The 18,859-nt window shown below is 43.3% G+C and overlaps 1 protein-coding gene across 1 annotated transcript; it reads right to left on the bottom strand.

Moving 5' to 3' along the window:
* Positions 1–102: 102 nt before the first annotated feature.
* On the bottom strand, positions 103–1,155 carry LOC125379128 (uncharacterized PPE family protein PPE62-like). The gene has a single exon (XM_048395053.1). It carries the CDS (start codon positions 1,153–1,155, stop codon positions 103–105), a length of 1,053 nt encoding a protein of 350 aa, XP_048251010.1.
* Between the last annotated feature and the right edge of the window lie 17,704 nt (positions 1,156–18,859).

Genomic DNA, 18,859 nt, shown 5'->3' with positions numbered 1-18,859 from the left:
AAGTGCTTTATTTGTACTGTTTTTACATGTACTTAATCGTGCAATAGACTTTCAAGGTATAGCAATCATTGGTCTTAAGGTAGATACAACTCACATCATTATTCAGTGTTGGGAATTAAGGGGACCGTCGGCCCTTGAGGTCTTCTTCCTTGGTACATGTGTGTTGCGGAGATGGAAGTTAGCGGTACCCGTGTTGGAGGTCTTCTTCCTTGGTACATGTGTGTTGTGGAGATGGAAGTTAGCGGTACCCGTGTTGGAGGTCTTCTTCCTTGGTACATGTGTCTTGCGGAGATGGAAGTTAGCGGTACCCGTGTTGGAGGTCTTCTTCCTTGGTACATGTGTGTTGCGGAGATGGAAGTTAGCGGTACCCGTGTTGGAGCTCTTCTTCCTCGGTACATGTGTGTTGCGGAGATGGAAGTTAGCGGTACCCGTGTTGGAGCTCTTCTTCCTTGGTACATGTGTGTTGCGGAGATGGAAGTTAGCGGTACCCGTGTTGGAGGTCTTCTTCCTTGGTACATGTGTGTTGCGGAGATGGAAGTTAGCGGTACCTGTGTTGGAGCTCTTCTTCCTTGGTACATGTGTGTTGCGGAGATGGAAGTTAGCGGTACCCGTGTTGGAGCTCTTCTTCCTTAGTACATGTGTATTGCGGAGATGGAAGTTAGCGGTACCCGTGTTGGAGCTCTTCTTCCTTGGTACATGTGTGTTGCGGAGATGGAAGTTAGCGGTACCCGTGTTGGAGCTCTTCTTCCTTGGTACATGTGTGTTGCGGAGATGGAAGTTAGCGGTACCCGTGTTGGAGCTCTTCTTCCTTGGTACATGTGTGTTGCGGAGATGGAAGTTAGCGGTACCCGTGTTGGAGCTCTTCTTCCTTGGTACGTGTGTGTTGCGGAGATGGAAGTTAGTGGTACCCGTGTTGGAGCTCTTCTTCCTTGGTACATGTGTCTTGCAGAGATGGAAGTTAGCGGTACCCGTGTTGGAGCTCTTCTTCCTTGGTACATGTGTGTTGCGGAGATGGAAGTTAGCGGTACCCGTGTTGGAGCTCTTCTTCCTTGGTACATGTGTCTTGCGGAGATGGAAGTTAGCGGTACCCGTGTTGGAGGCATGGTAAATGTCGAAGCCATTATCAGGACTACGAATCCTAAGAATTTCAGACATTTTGGGGGCAATTGCTGAATGTGATCACTTCGGGATAGGAGATGTTCTTTGTTAATTTCCATCCCTGATTTATTTGAATGCAGGGCACCCCCAAAATCTTTTACGTTTGAATGTTAGTGTTTTGTATGACAAGGCTCCCTGGACTTGATTTCGAACACTGTAATCACATTGATATTGAGTATCAAAAGTTTGATGACCTAAGTTTGAGGGTGATCTAATGTGCACATGATGTACTCAAGTGCATTGTTTGTTATATATCATTAAAATTCATTGTGCTTAGATTGTGATAATTTGATTCAGGTGAAGTGTTCCCAACGATTTGATTTGGTGTGCTGTTGTATTTCTTGAGTGACTCCCCTTTGGAACTTTGGGCAGAATGCCTGAGTTATGATAACAGTACTCTATTGGCCAGTGAGAAGAGGAGACTGGAGTTATCTTCTCTTAGATACCTGCTACTGAGACTGTTTTCTGCACAACCACAGTCAAATATGCTCAGAGTAGAACCTCCAGAGCTAAAGGGGAGGTAACTAAGAGATATTTTTTGTGGAGGTCTATTGTTGAATGTGATGATGTGAATTTTCCAACTTTTTTTTAATTATTTAGATGTGTGTATATTTGCCAGTGCGTTACGATGGTTACAGGAAAGCTGTCATTAGAGGATACATTTCCAAACCAGTTCTGTGGAAGATACTACTGAATGTTATTGAACTAAGGAATAGAGGAATAACAGCATTAATTAGAATGAAAGTCTTTTTATTGTTAGTTATTTGGTAAATATTTTAGTAGATGTCTTGTTTTGTGAAATCCAAATATTTTGTTAACCTACTTGAAAAATGTTGGTTAGAAGTTTCACTGTGAAGAAATGATTAATGTGTGCGTAAAGGTGCTTATTTGTCGCATAATACTGCTACATCATTCAGACTGAATACCATTGTGTCTTAGATGGATATCGTTGTGTCTTAGATCAATTTCATTGTGTCTTAGATCAACTTCATTGTGTCTTAGAAGGATATCATTGTGTCTTAGATCGATTTCATTGCGTCTTAATTTGATATCATTGTGTCTTTGATCGATATCATTGTGTCTTAGATCGATTTCATTGTGTCTTAGATCGATTTCATTGTGTCTTAATTTGATATCATTGTGTCTGAGATTGATATCATTGTGTCTTTGATTGATATTGTGTCTGAGATTGATATCATTGTGTCTGAGATTGATATCATTGTGTCTTTGATTGATATCATTGTGTCTGAGATTGAAGCCATCGTGTCTTAGCTTGACATCGGTAAGTCTCAGATTGACGTGTCATTGATTTATTGTTATCATAGTTGAAGCATATTGTTTTCATATTTTGTCATAATTTCATTGTCATTTATGTGGTTTATACTGACTGCCTTGATATGTTTGTGTTGGTCAGTCAATATTTGCAGTGTCAGTGTTGTACCGGACAGATCCAGTTGCATGAAGTAATTGTGCTGTGACGGGTACCGGGTAGCTGCATCTCAAAACTCAACCCTGACTGGAGTTCCCGATTTCAAAAGAATAACGCACACAGTCAACATTTTTTCTGTTTGATAAGCATCATCTCTGTTGAAATGATTTTCCGATTCTTTTCCATGACTGCACATGATGTGGAGAAGTGAAGATGTGAGTTATCTCCCTTGTGCAGTCCATGATGTAGGGCTTGAGTCCATTGACACCTGCCCCATGGTCGAGATCTTGTGTACCGGTCTGAGCCCTCAAAGTACAGAGGTTATTTTGATCTGTTAGGCTAAAGAAAATGGTCTTGGTTCTTAAGCACCGCCCGCATCATCATAATTGAAAGAAGAGTCAAGTAACTGACTGAAGGTGATGGAAGTTGTATCTTTATTCAAACATGTGCAAGGAATATGTGCATAGTCAGAAAGAAATATTAGTGATTTGTTGTGTAACCCTGGAATAAGGGAATTTTTGTCATTAAATAATATATCACGTGACTAACCACGGTTTCTGGGTCCTTCTCCGTACCCACCCTACCCGAGTATCTGAGTTACCTGTCCCAGCCCAATATAATTCCCTGGATAACGGCAATGGTTAGGCAGTCTAATTTCAATAAATAAAGAAAAACCAAAACATTTTTTTCTAAAAAATACCCAAACCTTTAATGTCAAATATTTTATTTTATTTTAGGAGAACACCAGGATAGGTGATGGTTTTTAAAAATAGACTTCCCTTGATACAGTGTTTTAAGTGACGAATTTGTAAACCTACTGTAGATACGGATGCTTTCATGATGCAGTGATCCTTTGTGAAATTAAGCACTCCTGGTAGTCAGGTGTATATGATACTGACATTTCCATCATCGTCAAGAAGTCACATGTACACTATGTTCCTCCATCGCCTGTGAATACATATGAGACCCGTGAAGATCCCGGGTAGAATAGGTCTTCAGCAACCCATGCTTGCCGTAAAAGGCGACTAACAGGATCAACCTTTACAGTCAGCTAACTTTTAGTATTTTTCTTCAAAGAGTCACCCAGAATGTCATTTGCATCTGAAAGTGGACTACCGTATTCGACGTAATAAGCGCCCAGGGCGCTCTCAAAATTAGAAATAGGAGGCTCTTATTAGAATATTATTTTGGTGGAAAAAAACAGAGTTGAATGATAAATTTCATGGTTTATGCTGACAGTCTGAAGTGTTTATGTACGACATATATTTTTCCAGAATTTAATTGCCCATAATTAAGGGTGCATATAATCACACAAGTGCGTATTATACGCGAATAAATAAGTCTTGTGTACATTGATCAATCGGAAGGGGGGCTAATTGGGATTGTTCACCAGCCAATATATTAGCTAATGTCGCCGTGGGCGCTTATGAGAGCAGGGCGCTTATTACGTGGAATATTGTAAGTGTACTGTTGAAAAGTCGCCTGCTCATGCAGAGTGTTTCTGGGTTCAGTCTGAACCATACTCACTCACTCACTCACTCACTCACTCACTGAACATTTATTTGTGGATATATTTCTGTTGGTTTTTTTTCACACATCACAATTATAACCCAGAATTTCATCATTTGCAATATTTGAAAATTTCATTCAAAAATTCATTTTCATTTCAAAGGGCAACATTTTCCATGACAAATCATTGCACGTGTGTATCGAAGTATTCTTATCTTGAATGGATTCTGAACAATGGTTATTAATGGTTATTAATGGTTAAGTGACATATTTAATGTACTGTACGGTAATAAGCCCTCTGTTCCAGCAGGGGCGGTCGGGTAGCCTAGTGGTTAAAGCGTTCGCTCGTCACGCCGAAGACCCGGGTTCGATTCCTGACATGGGTACAATGTGTGAAGCCCATTTCTGGTGTCCCCTGCCGTGATACTGCTAGAATATTGCTAAATGTGGCGTTAAACTGTGCTCACTCTGCTCCAGCAAGTGCCCCCCATACCCTATGGCTTTCTGTTTGGATTGTAAAGGGAAAGTTTATCTGTCGTGGAAAAAATCGAGTGTCCTTTAACTTCTTTTGAGTAGTACAGTAAACTATGGTTATAACAAACTCAAATGGACCACTAATTTTAGTTCATGATAACGTTATGAGCATATATACAGCATATGTACAACAAATGGCGGGGACTTAAGAATAAGTTTGTTATAAGCGTGTTCGTTATGAACGTAGTTTACTGTATATTAATCACGTTCAGATAATGATGTTTCGCCTTTCATGGTCTTATCACCCTTCCATAATACGAGGCCTTACTTTTTAAAGTGTTCATCATGGGGTCATGCTGCTGCTCACCAAAGATGTGCCCCGATTTTGATGTTTTTTTCGATAGATTTTATTTTGGTATTTTACTTTACCTCCACTTCAGTATTGACTTGTATTGCTTCAATTATTTGACTTTGAACTGCTGATGGTGCGAAATAGGCATGTCTGTAAAGATTTGACCATTTGTTGGACACACCGACCTCGGTACCCCCCGGGACAATATGTAGAACCAAGACAGTATGGTATCAGATTGAACCCACCAGTGTATGTACCTCACACACCCACAGGGTACCGAGGTGGGCGTGTCCAGTACATACACGCCCACCTCTGTACCCCAGGGACCCATGTATGTACCCGACACTCCCACCTCGGTACCCCAGGGACCCATGTATGTACTCGAACACTCACACTCGGGACCCCAGGGATACAGTGTATGTACCCGACACTCCCACCTCGGTACCCCAGGGACCCATGTATGTACCCGACACTCCCATCAGTGACCTCCGTACCCCAGGGACCCTTGTATGTACCCGACACTCCCACCAGTGACCTCCGTACCCCAGGGACCCATGTATGTACCCGACGCTCCCACCTCGGTACCTCAGGGACCCATGTATGTACCCGACACTCCCACCTCGGTACCCCAGTGACCTATGTATGTACCCGACACTCCCACCTCGGTACCCCAGTGACCTATGTATGTGCCCGACACTCCCACCTCGGTACCCCAGGGACCCATGTATGTACCCGACACTCCCACCTCGGTACCCCAGGGACCCATGTATGTACCCGACACTCCCACCTCTGTACCCCAGGGACCCATGTATGTACCCGACACTCCCACCTCGGTACCCCAGGGATACAGTGTATGTACCCGACACTCCCACCTCGGTACCCCAGGGACCCATGTATGTACCCGACACTCCCACCTCGGTACCCCAGGGACCCATGTATGTACCCGACACTCCCACCTCGGTACCCCAGTGACCTATGTATGTACCCGACACTCCCACCTCGGTACCCCAGTGACCCATGTATGTACCCGACACTCCCACCTCGGTACCTCAGGGATACAGTGTATGTACAGTGATCGCTCGCTATTGCGCTCTTCGATAAAGCGCTACTTCGGTTATTACGCGCGGTAACGCATGGCTCCCAAAATTTATGTACACTTTTATTACTGAGAGTTTTACACAGACATAATTGTATTGTTGTTCGTTGTTCATTTGCACATAACGCTTCTCATTGCATAATCAACCGTTTATCGCTGAATGGAGTTCTAATAATCTGTTTGAAAACATCCGCGGCAAGTCCCGGAAATACGATTGTTCAACTAGTTAACTTTTCACACTATACATCCTTTGATCTTAGAAGCGCATGCATGCAATAAAAGAGAACCACAAGCGAAGTTTATATTCTTAATTAGTGGGCAATCCAATTTAAGGCTAAACTGTCACACACATGTAGTTGCTGTCACAACACGGCGGTCATTCATTTCGTAATCGCGCTTTCGTAACATCGCCTGTTTTTCCCCGTAGTTATAACAAGCGATTTCATTGGATTAAAATTTGTTTCTAATGACGCTTTCTTGCCGAAATCTGCTACAAGTTTCGTGATTGGTCAATTTTGAGCACGTGACCTCAGGCAGCCAATCAAGCTGTGATACCAAGCTCGTGTTTGATAAATTTCAGAAGTTAGCGAAAGATTTTTTGTTAAATCGTGTTATTCTGAACGTTTTAAGCAGGAAATCACGATATATATTAAAAATATGGAACTTCGCGAATGTATCGTGCTAGGTTACGAGCTGTGACAAAGATTTTTCATGCATATATTTTTGCATTAATCGTTGTGTCCGAGCCGAGAATTCAAGGCGACGAAAGCCGAGATATCATTTGACTTACATTACACGCGATAGGAAGAAACGATGGAAATAATAACTTAGATGTAAGTTTGATTACTTTTAGTTGATTTTATTTATCACTTTGTATAATATATTTAAAGATTTGCTTAAAATAGTCTTTATTTTGCTCTTTGACATGTTCGATGCGGACCCGTTGTCGAAATGTGTGTCCGAGAATTTTATTTTCAATAACATCGCGGGAAATAGTGAATAATTTTTTAATTTATTGATAAAAAATGATAAATTAGGATGGAATACGTATTTCAGACATTGTGAAATATGACAGATTTAATAAATGAATGATATTACAGGTAGATCTAGGTCCATAAAAATATATACTATTTTGACGTGACGTGAGATAAACACATAGGCCTATTGATGATTTGAGATTTCCCGAGCGCGCTCCCCCGCCTCGGCCTCGGTTAAACGGCTCATCGTCTATAACGCCCACCAATTATTTGGACCCCATTGGTAGCGCAATAGCGAGCGATCACTGTACCCGACACTCCCACCTCGGTACCCCAGTGACCCATGTATGTACCCGACACTCCCACCTCGGTACCCCAGTGACCTATGTATGTACCCGACACTCCCACCTCGGTACCCCAGTGACCCATGTATGTACCCGACACTCCCACCTCGGTACCCCAGGGACCCATGTATGTACCCGACACTCCCACCTCGGTACCCCAGGGATACAGTGTATGTACACGACACTCCCACCTCGGTACCCCAGGGACCCATGTATGTACCCGACACGCCCACCTCGGTACCCCAGGGATACAGTGTATGTACACGACACTCCCACCTCGGTACCCCAGGGACCCATGTATGTACCCGACACTCCCACCTCGGTACCCCAGGGACCCATGTATGTACCCGACACTCCCACCTCGGTACCCCAGGGATACAGTGTATGTACACGACACTCCCACCTCGGTACCCCAGGGACCCATGTATGTACCCGACACGCCCACCTCGGTACCCCAGGGACCCATGTATGTACCCGACACTCCCACCTCGGTACCCCAGGGACCCATGTATGTACCCGACACGCCCACCTCGGTACCCCAGGGACCCATGTATGTACCCGACACTCCCACCTCGGTACCCCAGGGACCCATGTATGTACCCGACACGCCCACCTCGGTACCCCAGGGACCTGTGTATGTACTGGACTCGCCCACCTCGATTCATTGTAAACTGTTTGTGTGTCAGTTTTTTCCCAAATACACAGTATTCACTACCGATTAACTACCGATGTCTCGATGTATGAAACCTGTTTTCTAATTTTACTGCTAAAGGTCACAACAATGTAGCTATCCTACCAGTAACACTGGACCATGTCGAAACAAATTCCTCCTGTGTTGAAAAAGCAAAGTCTTGTAGCCATTTTATCTGTCTTTCTTTTTTTTCTTCAGGTACAAAATATTCTGAACAAAAAAGTTAAGAATCCTGAAATATTTTTATATGCCATACACATTTTGAGAAACTCAGTCTTCACTACAAAAAATATCCCAAAATATTCATGATGCCTAACTTATTTTTAGTTCAGTATGTAATACAATTGTACTCTGGTATATTTTCTGAAATGATCTTTTGACATGGCTCCTTTGATAGTCCGAAATCTATTTTTATACCATTTTATAAATTTTGTTTGTCTTGGAGACCTGTACTTACGTGTTAAGTTGCACCATTTATATTTACTGGTACCGTGTTCGACGTAATAAGCGCCCAGGGAGCTCTCAAAAGTAGAAATAGGGGGCTCTTATTAGAATATTATTTTGGTGAGAAAAAAAGAGTTAAAAGATAAATTTTGTGGTTTATGCTGACAGCCTGAAATGTTTATATACGACAGATATATTTTTCCAGAATTTAATTGCCCATTTTTAAGGGTGCATATAACACACGAGTGCGTATTATACGCAAATAAATAAGTCTTGCGTACATTGATCAATCGGAAGGGGTGCTAATTTGGATTGTTCACTAGCCAGTATATTAGCAAATGTTGCCGTGGGCGCTTATTACGTCGAATACGGTATGTATTAAACTTTACTGTTATGTTTTGTGTGTACACGGAATAAGCTTGTGTCAGGATGCAATGACACCTGTCAAACTACAGCTCCATATATTTGTTTGGCTCATCCATCTGAGTGTCATTTCCAGTGAATTCCATTTTCTCTTTAAATATTTATGTTGCTTTAAGTATTGGCTTTACCCAATATTCACTGATCTTGTATTTCTATCAGTATTTGTGAGTTATTGAAATAACTGACATTCTTCTTGAGAATAGGGCTGCAGCAATCCACAGGAATATTGTTTGTTTATTTGTTGTTTAACGCCGCACTCAGCAATATTCCAGCTATATGATGGCGGGCTGTAAATAATCGAGTCTGGATCAGACAATCCAGTGATTGACATCATGAGCATCAATCCATGCAATTGGGATCAACTAAGTCAGCCTGACCACCTGATCCTGTTAGTCGCGTCTTACGAGAAACATAGTTGCCTTGATGTACAGTATTAATGTTTTTAGAGATCTTGTTCACTTTTCAATGTGTATACGTGTCTAGTTGAATTATGTCATGATTGTTGATTCCAATGTTGGTGGCCTAGTGGTTAATGCATTAGCCTATCATGACTGGGGTTTGATTACCAAATGGTAACAGTGTGTAAAGCCTATTGTTGGTCTCACTATGCCGAGATGTTCTAAAATTTCAAGACAGAGCAAAACCAAGCTCCCTTCTGTGAAGTTGACAGATGGGGCCACTCTCACTCCTAACTACGTTTGTTTACAGAAGCAATGGTTGGTTGTATTTTGTTGGTACATTGCCAGTAGACCACCAGCCTGGCTTATTTTGTGCCTTAATTCTGTACTTGGTATTGAGATTTGAATGTTTTCCATTTTCATGCTTTCTTCTGGGGGCAGGTCAGAGCCTGTAGTGCCGACATTTTAGGTATTTTAGAATACCTGTTCAGGGACACTATGCTGGCTGTAGTTGCCCTCATCATGGATATTTTTAGAATATTGTAATTGAATCCATGCCTTAATTTCTTCAGTACTTATGACTCTGGACTTACTCAATGTATTGTACTATGTGGTTGCCTCATTTTGAATAATGCTTAAGAATACCTATTCAGGGACACTATGCTGGCTGTAGTTACCTCAGCATGGATATTCAGAATTTTAGCAGTGAACCCATGCTTTACTTTCTTCAATATTTATATCTATGGACTTGGCACTTCATGTTTTGTAGTTGCCTCATTTTATATAATGATTTAAGAATACCTATTCGGGGACACTATGCTGGCTATAGCTGCCCTTATCATGAATACTGTTTCAATCCTTAGGTTCCTTTATACATTTTTCATTTAGGATTGTAACTTCCTGCATAGAATACAATATGATACCAACGTGACCTATCGTGTAATACTCACTCTTGACAAGTTTCAATGAACACTCTGAGAGTTTTGTTTACAACCTCAGAAAAGGGCAAAGGGATTGATTGCCATGCATTTAGTCCCTGGTAAGAGAACACGGTGTGAAGATCATTCTTCGCAGCATCCTCCCTCCCTCTTTCTCTCTCCCCCCTCCTCTCTCTCACCCTCCCTCCCTCTCTCTCTTGACCCCCTCTCTCTCTCCCTCCCTCCCTCTCTCTCTCTTGACCCTCTCTCTCTCTCTTCCCCTCCTCTCTCTCTCTCTCCCTGCCCCCGCTCTCTCTCTCTCTCTCTCCCTGCCCCCTCTCCCTGCCCCCCCCCTCTCTCTCTCTCTCTCATGTGATTTATTAATTGCATCACTTCTTCTATCCTCTCATTTTGAGCATACAAAACAAATGTCATTTCCCAAATAGCTCGAAGTGATCAATAAATATTTTTGTTGCTTAATTTGTTTACCCAACCTGTATTCAATCCAGAAACCGTAAAAGATTGGAACATATATTGGAAATACAGGTCACACTTAGTCCACAGCAACCTACACTTACCCCACAAGGAAACTTGATCAGGGCGGGCAGGCTTGGTTGATTGTATGTCAGCATACCCCGACAACATAGTGTTGTTCATGCTATCGATCACTGGTTTGTCTGGTCCTATTTCATTATTTATACTCAAAGGCTAAAGTTATTGTGACGTGGATTTTTATATGAACTAGCCTCTGAACCCTCCGACATGACTCATTTGGTTTATGGTACAAGCGCTCCGTATGTGGACTGTTGTTTCGTTACCATCGCCTTAGACATTGAACTGTCTGTTGTATAGTTCCATACAAAGCAGTACATTTGTTTGACCGATCCTCTTTGTGTACTGCATGTCGCATTAACTTTTGTCTTTGAGTATACATGCTGCTGTAGTGGAATATTACAGTGTGCAGCCTCAAACAACAAAGGCGGGTGGCCCAGTGATTAAAGCATTTACTTGTCTTGCCAAAGACCTGGGTACGATTTGTGAAGCCCGTTTCTGGTGTCCCCTGCGGTAATATTGCTTGAATATTGCTAAAAGCGGCGTAAAACCATACTCACTCACTCAAACAAGGGGGCACGGGTGGCCCAGTGGTCTAAAGTGCCGCAATTTGCTGTGCAGTGTTGCATCCCTTTGGCACGCCACAAACCTATGATTGTGGGTTCGAATCCTGGTTCGCCAGGATTATGTTTCTACGTTTGTCAGCACCATACCCATGGGTTTCACCGAAGTGGTAAACGTTGGAGACCTGCATCACTTCAGGCTTTCCTCCTACATTAAGCTGACACGCCGTGATATAACTGGAATACTGTTAAAAGCTGCGTTAAACCCAACTCACTCACTCACTCAAACAACAATGTCACAACATAGCCCTGTACAGGAGACGCAGTAGGTTGCCTTACCTATGAACAACGAGACATCTAGAGCTTTATCCTTGTGTAGTGATGTGTTCATGGTATTAGCAACTCCTGGGTTTCAGGAGTATTGTTTAGTTTACAGTATTATGTGTCCATCTTAGTTGAGCATTGTTTTTTAAAGATGCAAGTGTAATCCAGTGCTAGCTAACATGATCATTGACTCATGAAAATCCATTTGACCTCTTCATGACATGATCTACTTAATTGTTTTCAAGCAGGAGAATTATTGAATCTGTTGTTGTGCTTACATTTCATACTGATATTTTGATGTTAAATATGCTTGTATTTTGTCAGTGTTATTAATAAATATGTTGAGTAATTCTGTGTTTGTTTCTTTTATTGAAGACCACCTCCGTGGTCTAGTGGTAGAGCGTCTGCCCGGAGAGCGGAAGGTCCGGGGTTCGATCCCCGGCCACGTCATACCAAAAGACGTTAAAAGATGGTACTTGTTGTTACCCTGTCTGGCGCTCTGCATTAAGGGGCTAAAACAAGGACTGGTCGGCTCGGAGTCAGTATACTGTGTCTGAGTGGGGTATTAATGTTAAACTGCGGCATGGTATCTCAGTGGGCTAGCACTATAAATCCGCATCAGTCCGGACTAGTACAAGCAGACAGACACACACACACACACACACACGTCCATGCACATCGCTATATAAGTATAATAATCTTGGACGCAACGTTAAACCCAATTTCACCTCACCTCTTTCATTGAAATTATTTATGCATAATAATATAGGGATAATAAGGGATATTTGTATTGGGTATAGTCCGTTAAGACATGCTCATTACACCCCTCAATTGATATGTGTGCACTCATATGTTCTTTCTCAGCTCCCTGGGGAGTATACTACCCAAGCTGCTTGTGTGGCGCCAGACGGTTAATGTCCCTGCTTGATAACGGTGTTAGAACCTTCACCGAAGTGTGGCTCCTAATTGTAATGAATAAGTTGTTCATGCATATGCCGAAATGTCACATTACCATCTCATACTACCTGATATTGAATTAGGGCTAGAGTTTGAGTCATGGAACCTTGAGCATAAGCAACCAAGGATAATCAGCTGAGATACCTGTCAACTCTAGGGACAATGGTAATTGTTTCCAACGTTCATCAATTCCAGCTTCTATCCTGTACTTTATCATCTTCCCGAGGCAAGAGAGTGAACTGACTTTAAAAGTCCAGGAAACTGGAATTTTAAAGTCAGTTAACTCACTTGCATCGGGAAGATAATACTTTATCGACACAGTTGATACAACTGAGGGGACACAGGTGGCCCAGTCTAAGGCGCTGCAACAACTGGGTTATTCCAGGACAAGCCGAATAGCAACTCGTGCCCCCTCTTGTGGCTATATTGCAACTGGCTTTCATCTAAGTTTGTTTGTTGTTTAATGCTGCGCTCTGGACCAGACAATCCAGTGATTGATATGATGACCATCGATCCACGCAATTGGGATCGATGACATGCATCAACCAGGTCAGCGAGCCTGACTCCCCGATCCCGTTAGTCACCTCTTACGACAAGCACAGTCATCTTTTATGGCAAGCATGGGTTGCTGAAAACCTATTCTACCACGGATCTTCACGGGTATCTCAGTGAGTGAGTATGGTTTTACGCTGCTTTCATATTTTCGCACGTAACATTCATCTATAGTTGTACGAGTCTTCTTGCAAGTTACGGAAAGGGGCGAGTGCCACCCACAGTGGAAGAGAAGTAAACGTACCACATCTTCTAACACATGAGCAGTCACTTCCCTGGCAACAACAGATGGTCTACAACAAAGCTACATTATCACATTTACTGGGGGAACGGGTGGCCCAGACGTCTAAGGCGCCGCGATTCGCTGTGCAGAGTTGCGTCCCTTGGGCACGCCAGAAACCTATGATTGTGGGTTCGAATCCCGGTTCGCCCCGATTATGTTTCTAGGTTTGTCAGCACCATACGCGTGCTCGTGGTTCTCACCGAAGTGGTAAACGTCTGAGACCTGCGTCACTTCGGGCTTTCCTCCCACATTAAACTCACACGCCGCGATATAACTGGAATAATGTTAAAAGCGGCGTAAAACCCAACTCACTCACTCACTCACTCTCTGAGTGAAGTGCGACATATGTACACCAGTGGAATATGACATGGACAACACCAGGATATGGGGTGATGGGAGAGAGGAGAGAGGAGGCGATATAACTGGAATAATGTTAAAAGGGGCGTTAAACCCAACTCACTCACTCACTCTCTCTATGAAAGATTATGGCTTTGCTCACTAAATACTCGGTATTGATGAGACTTTGTATGGAGGCTGAGTTATATTTTTTTCAAGCAGATGGTGGCTGTTTTGTTTTTTTCCACAAAATAGAAATCAAATGGTCCGCGCATTACAGTGTGCTGCGGATGTTTTGAAAACATCTCACTGCGGGATATTGGACAAGAGGGAGTCCGACCAGTGCTTGCTCTACATGTTGCTAGCCGGCGTGCACCTTGTGTGGTAATATGTGTGTTGGTACAGGCCTACATAGGATAAAACTAGCCCTAATATAGGAAAGTTATAAAACTCGTAGCCCTAATATGTGAAAATGTATTTATATAATCTAACCCAAAAATATGAAGGTAATTAAACAAACCCTCAAACTAAAAAGTAATACCAAAACTAAAGGAGTATGGCATTTTCATAAAAAAACTGTAATTTTTTAAGGATAAGAAGTATGAAGGATGCATATTTGTGAAAGAGAAAAATGAAGCTTCCTCTCTGAAAGATCTGGAGTTGGTAAACTGATACTGAGGATTAATTACATCACTGAAATTAATCAAATGTTGGGTGTGAAAGCTGAGCTACAAGTATATTTTTGTATGTTCAAATGGGACTGTGTGAAAAGTGAAGAGATTTAATATATAGACCAGGTAAATATAAAATAATTATTTACAGCCGCGCTGATATAGGCTGCGATACAACATGACGTGGGAAATTCTTTTTTCAATTCGCTCTCCTATTTTATATTGATATGGGCTACAACGTACATTGTCGTTTGCTTTAAATTGTTGTCTTTTATTTCAAGAGCAATCAATGAACAGTGTGTGAAAAGAAATTCAAAAACACTACACGTACTGATCTGCCAGTTCCGAGTAATTACAGTGAAGGGCAATCAATTCTTCCACAGTCTATTTATCCCAAATATTAACAAATAATTCACTTTGTTGATTTATTGTTAGGTTGAGTCGTTTTCACACATCAATGCACCCACTGGTAAATAAGGCGACATTTGACATTCAGTAGATAGGTAAGATAACATTGATAAAGAATTATTAAAGCCAAAAATATAGATCTATTTGTTGTGGCCTGAAGGAGGAAACGAAGTGGGGATTCTCTTGGTCGTCTGTTTAGTAGCTTGCACGCACGCACATTTATGTGGGTAGGGAATACCTATTATTGGCTTTTTTCATTTGCCGTGAATCGATATTTCACGTTAGGAATGAGCTGCGATGTTATTCTCCACAGTCCCGTTTTCTGAATTTTCCAATTATAAAATGTCTTTGAAGAGCCTTTTTACGTGAATAATTATTTTCATATCGAAAATGGGAAAACGATGTATTAAATTTGGAGCAGCCAAAAACTATCAAGAAACGCCTGAGATAGTCTGACAAGTTGCTACCAAGTTTACATGTCACAATATGATGTACAGTCCTAGTTTATACATGCAAACACATAAACCTGACGATGACAAGGTTTGAGTCACTATCAGATTAATAAGGAAGAATGGATGGTTTCTGATATCTATGAAATATGAACTAATTTACATGATCCGTGATTGATGGAAAGAGTATCTGTGATCTGTGAAAAGATGGTGTCAATTACCTGTAAACAGCTATTAGACAAAAGCATTCCCTCCCCTCTCTTTGTGTGAGATTAGTCTCTCTTGGGGTGCACGTAATGACACTAGACGACCCGTACACAATACAACATACGGAAGGCCGACAGAAAACATGTTTTGTAATCACCGATCTTGTGAAAAATTGCTGACACACCATGTTCGTTGAGTGAGTGAGTGAGTGAGTGCATGTTTTCGTTAAGATTCAGCAACCCATGCTTGCCGTAAAAGGCGACTAAGGGTGTCGTAAGAGGTGACTAATGGGGTCCGGTAGTCAGACTCTCAGACTTGGTTGATGCATGTCATCACAGAGCGTGGATCGATGTTCATGATGTCAATCACAACATTGTCTGGTCCAGACGCGATTATTTACGGACCGCCGACATATAGCTGGAATATTGCTAAGTTTGGCATTAAAACAAACAAACAAACAAACATATTTGTTCACTTTCTTTATTAAAAGCTTTTATTGTCAAGGAATGAAACTCAAATGAACGTCCACAGCATTTTACTGTGGCCTCCTGGCCATTTGTACATTGATTCAGAAGAAAATAGGAAAACTAAATTGGTTTGATCCGACTTTTGTAACTCAGGTAAACAATCGGTTCAGATTCCAAAATGGTGCACTGCCATATGCTTAGGTCTGTTTTATTCATTGGCAGAAATATTCAGTGAATACTACCTTAGTGTGAATAGACCCATGAAAAGAAAGAGTGAGTGAGTTAAAAATTAATGTTGCATCGGCATTATTACAGGCAGATAGCGACCATGAAAAGAAAGAACTAACGAAGGTACAGACACTCACTTACTCTCACTCAATGATTCATTCAGTCAAACACTCTGGTGACTCAATCGATCCTCCTTGTGAACAGAGATTCACATCTATACATGCATTGATTCACTTTCTCACTCCCCATGTTCAATCCCCATCTAACCACACCTCCCCATGTTATACCCCCCACTCACCATGATATATCCTCCATTCCCCCATGTTATATCCTCCACTCCCCATGTTATATCCTCCATTCTCCATGTTATATCCTCCACTACCTATGTTATATCCCCACAACCACACCTCCCCATGTTATAACCCCCACTCACCATGATATATCCTCCACTCCCCATGTTATACCCCAACTCCCATGTTATATCCTCCATGTTATATCCTCCACTACCCATGTTATATCCCCACAACCACACCTCCCCATGTTATAACCCCCACTCACCATGATATATCCTCCACTCCCCATGTTATACCCCAACTCCCATGTTATATCCTCCATGTTATATCCTCCACTACCTATGTTATATCCCCACAACCACACCTCCCCATGTTATACCCCACTTCCATGTTATATCCTCCATTCCCCTTGTTATATCCTCCGCTACCTATGTTATATCCCCCACTCCCCATGGTATATCCCCAACAACCATCCCCATCTCCCATGTTATATCCTCCATTCTCCATGTTATATCCTCCTCTGCCTATGTTATATCCCCACCAACCACACCTCCCCATGTTATATCCTTCATTCCCCATGTTATATCCTTCATTCCCCATGTTATATCCTCCACTACCTATGTTATATCCCCAACTCCCCATGGTATATCCTCCACTGCCTATGTTATATCCCCACCAACCACATCTCCCCATGTTATATCCTACATTCCCCATGTTATATCCTCCATTCCCCATGTTATACCCCTACTCCCATGTTATATCCTCCATTCCCCATGTTATACCCTCCCCTACCTATGTTATATCCCCACCAACCACACCTCCCCATGTTATACCCCCTACTCCCATGTTATATCCCCCACTCACCATGTTATGTCCCCCACTCACCATGTTATATTCCCCATTCCCTATGTTATATCCTCTACTCTCCATGTTATATCCTCCACTAACCACACCTCCCAGGTTATATCCATCACTAACATCCACTCACCATGTTATATCCCCACCAACCACACCTCCCCATGTTATATCCCCCACTCCCATGTTATATCCCCTACTCCCATGTTATATCCCCCACTCCCCATGTTATATTCCCCATTCCCTATGTTATATCCTCTACTCTCCATGTTATATCCTCCACTAACCACACCTCCCAGGTTATATCCATCACTAACATCCACTCACCATGTTATATCCCCACCAACCACACCTCCCCATGTTATACCCCCTACTCCCATGTTATACCCCCTACTCCCATGTTATATCCCCCACTCACCATGTTATATCCCCTACCAACCACACCTCACTATGTTATATATAAAGGCTTGCCCAAACCTTGCCCTGGCTCCCTAACCCTAAGACCCTAACAGGGGAGCCCAACCCTTGCCCTGGCTCCCTAACCCTAAGACTCTAACAGGGGGGCCCAACCCTTGCCCTGGTCCCCTAACCCTAAGACTCTAACAGGCGAGCCCCACCCTTCCCCCCTGAGCCTAAGACCCTAATAGGCGAGCCCAACCCTTCCCCCCTGAGCCTAAGACCCAAACATGGGAGCCCCACCCTTGCCCTGGTTCCCTAACCCTAAGACTCTAACAGACGAGCCCCACCCTTCCCCCCTGAGCCTAAGACCCTAACAGGGGAGCCCCACCCTTCCCCCCTGAGCCTAAGACCCTAACAGGCGAGCCCCACCCTTCCCCCCTGAGCCTAAGACCCAAACATGGGAGCCCCACCCTTGCCCTGGTTCCCTAACCCTAAGACTCTAACAGGCGAGCCCCACCCTGCCCCCCTGAGCCTAAGACCCTAACAGGGGAGCCCCAACCTTGCCCTGGTCCCCTAACCCTAAGACTCTAACAGGGGAGCCCCAACCTTGCCCTGGTCCCCTGACCCTAAGACTCTAACAGGGGAGCCCAATCCTTGCCCTGGTTCCCTAACCCAAAGACCCTAACAGGGGAGCCCCAACCTTGCCCTGGTCCCCTGACCCTAAGACCCTAACAGGGGAGCCCCAACCTTGCCCTGGTCCCCTGACCCTAAGACTCTAACATGGGAGCCCCATCCTTGCCCTGGTTCCCTAACCCTAAGACTCTAACAGGCGAGCCCCACCCTTCCCCCCTGAGCCTAAGACCCTAACAGGCGAGCCCCACCCTTCCCCCCTGAGCCTAAGACCCAAACATGGGAGCACCACCCTTCCCTGGTTCCCTAACCCTAAGACTCTAACAGGCGAGCCCCACCCTTCCCCCCTGAGCCTAAGACCCTAACAGGCGAGCCCCACCCTTCCCCCCCTGAGCCTAAGACCCTAACAGGCGAGCCCCACCCTTCCCCCCTGAGCCTAAGACCCTAACAGGGGAGCCCCAACCTTGCCCTGG

This window comes from Haliotis rufescens, unplaced genomic scaffold, assembly GCF_023055435.1.
Source record: "Haliotis rufescens isolate VD_foot unplaced genomic scaffold, xgHalRufe1.0.p SCAF_139, whole genome shotgun sequence".
NCBI lineage: Eukaryota > Metazoa > Mollusca > Gastropoda > Lepetellida > Haliotidae > Haliotis > Haliotis rufescens.
The sequence above is the reverse complement of the archived record's forward strand: the minus strand, read 5'-3'. Positions and strand labels throughout refer to the sequence as shown.

Excerpts from the sequence above, each read along its gene's own strand:
- LOC125379128 (XM_048395053.1), bottom strand. The coding sequence starts at position 1,155 with ATGTCTGAAATTCTTAGGATTCGTAGTCCTGATAATGGCTTCGACATT.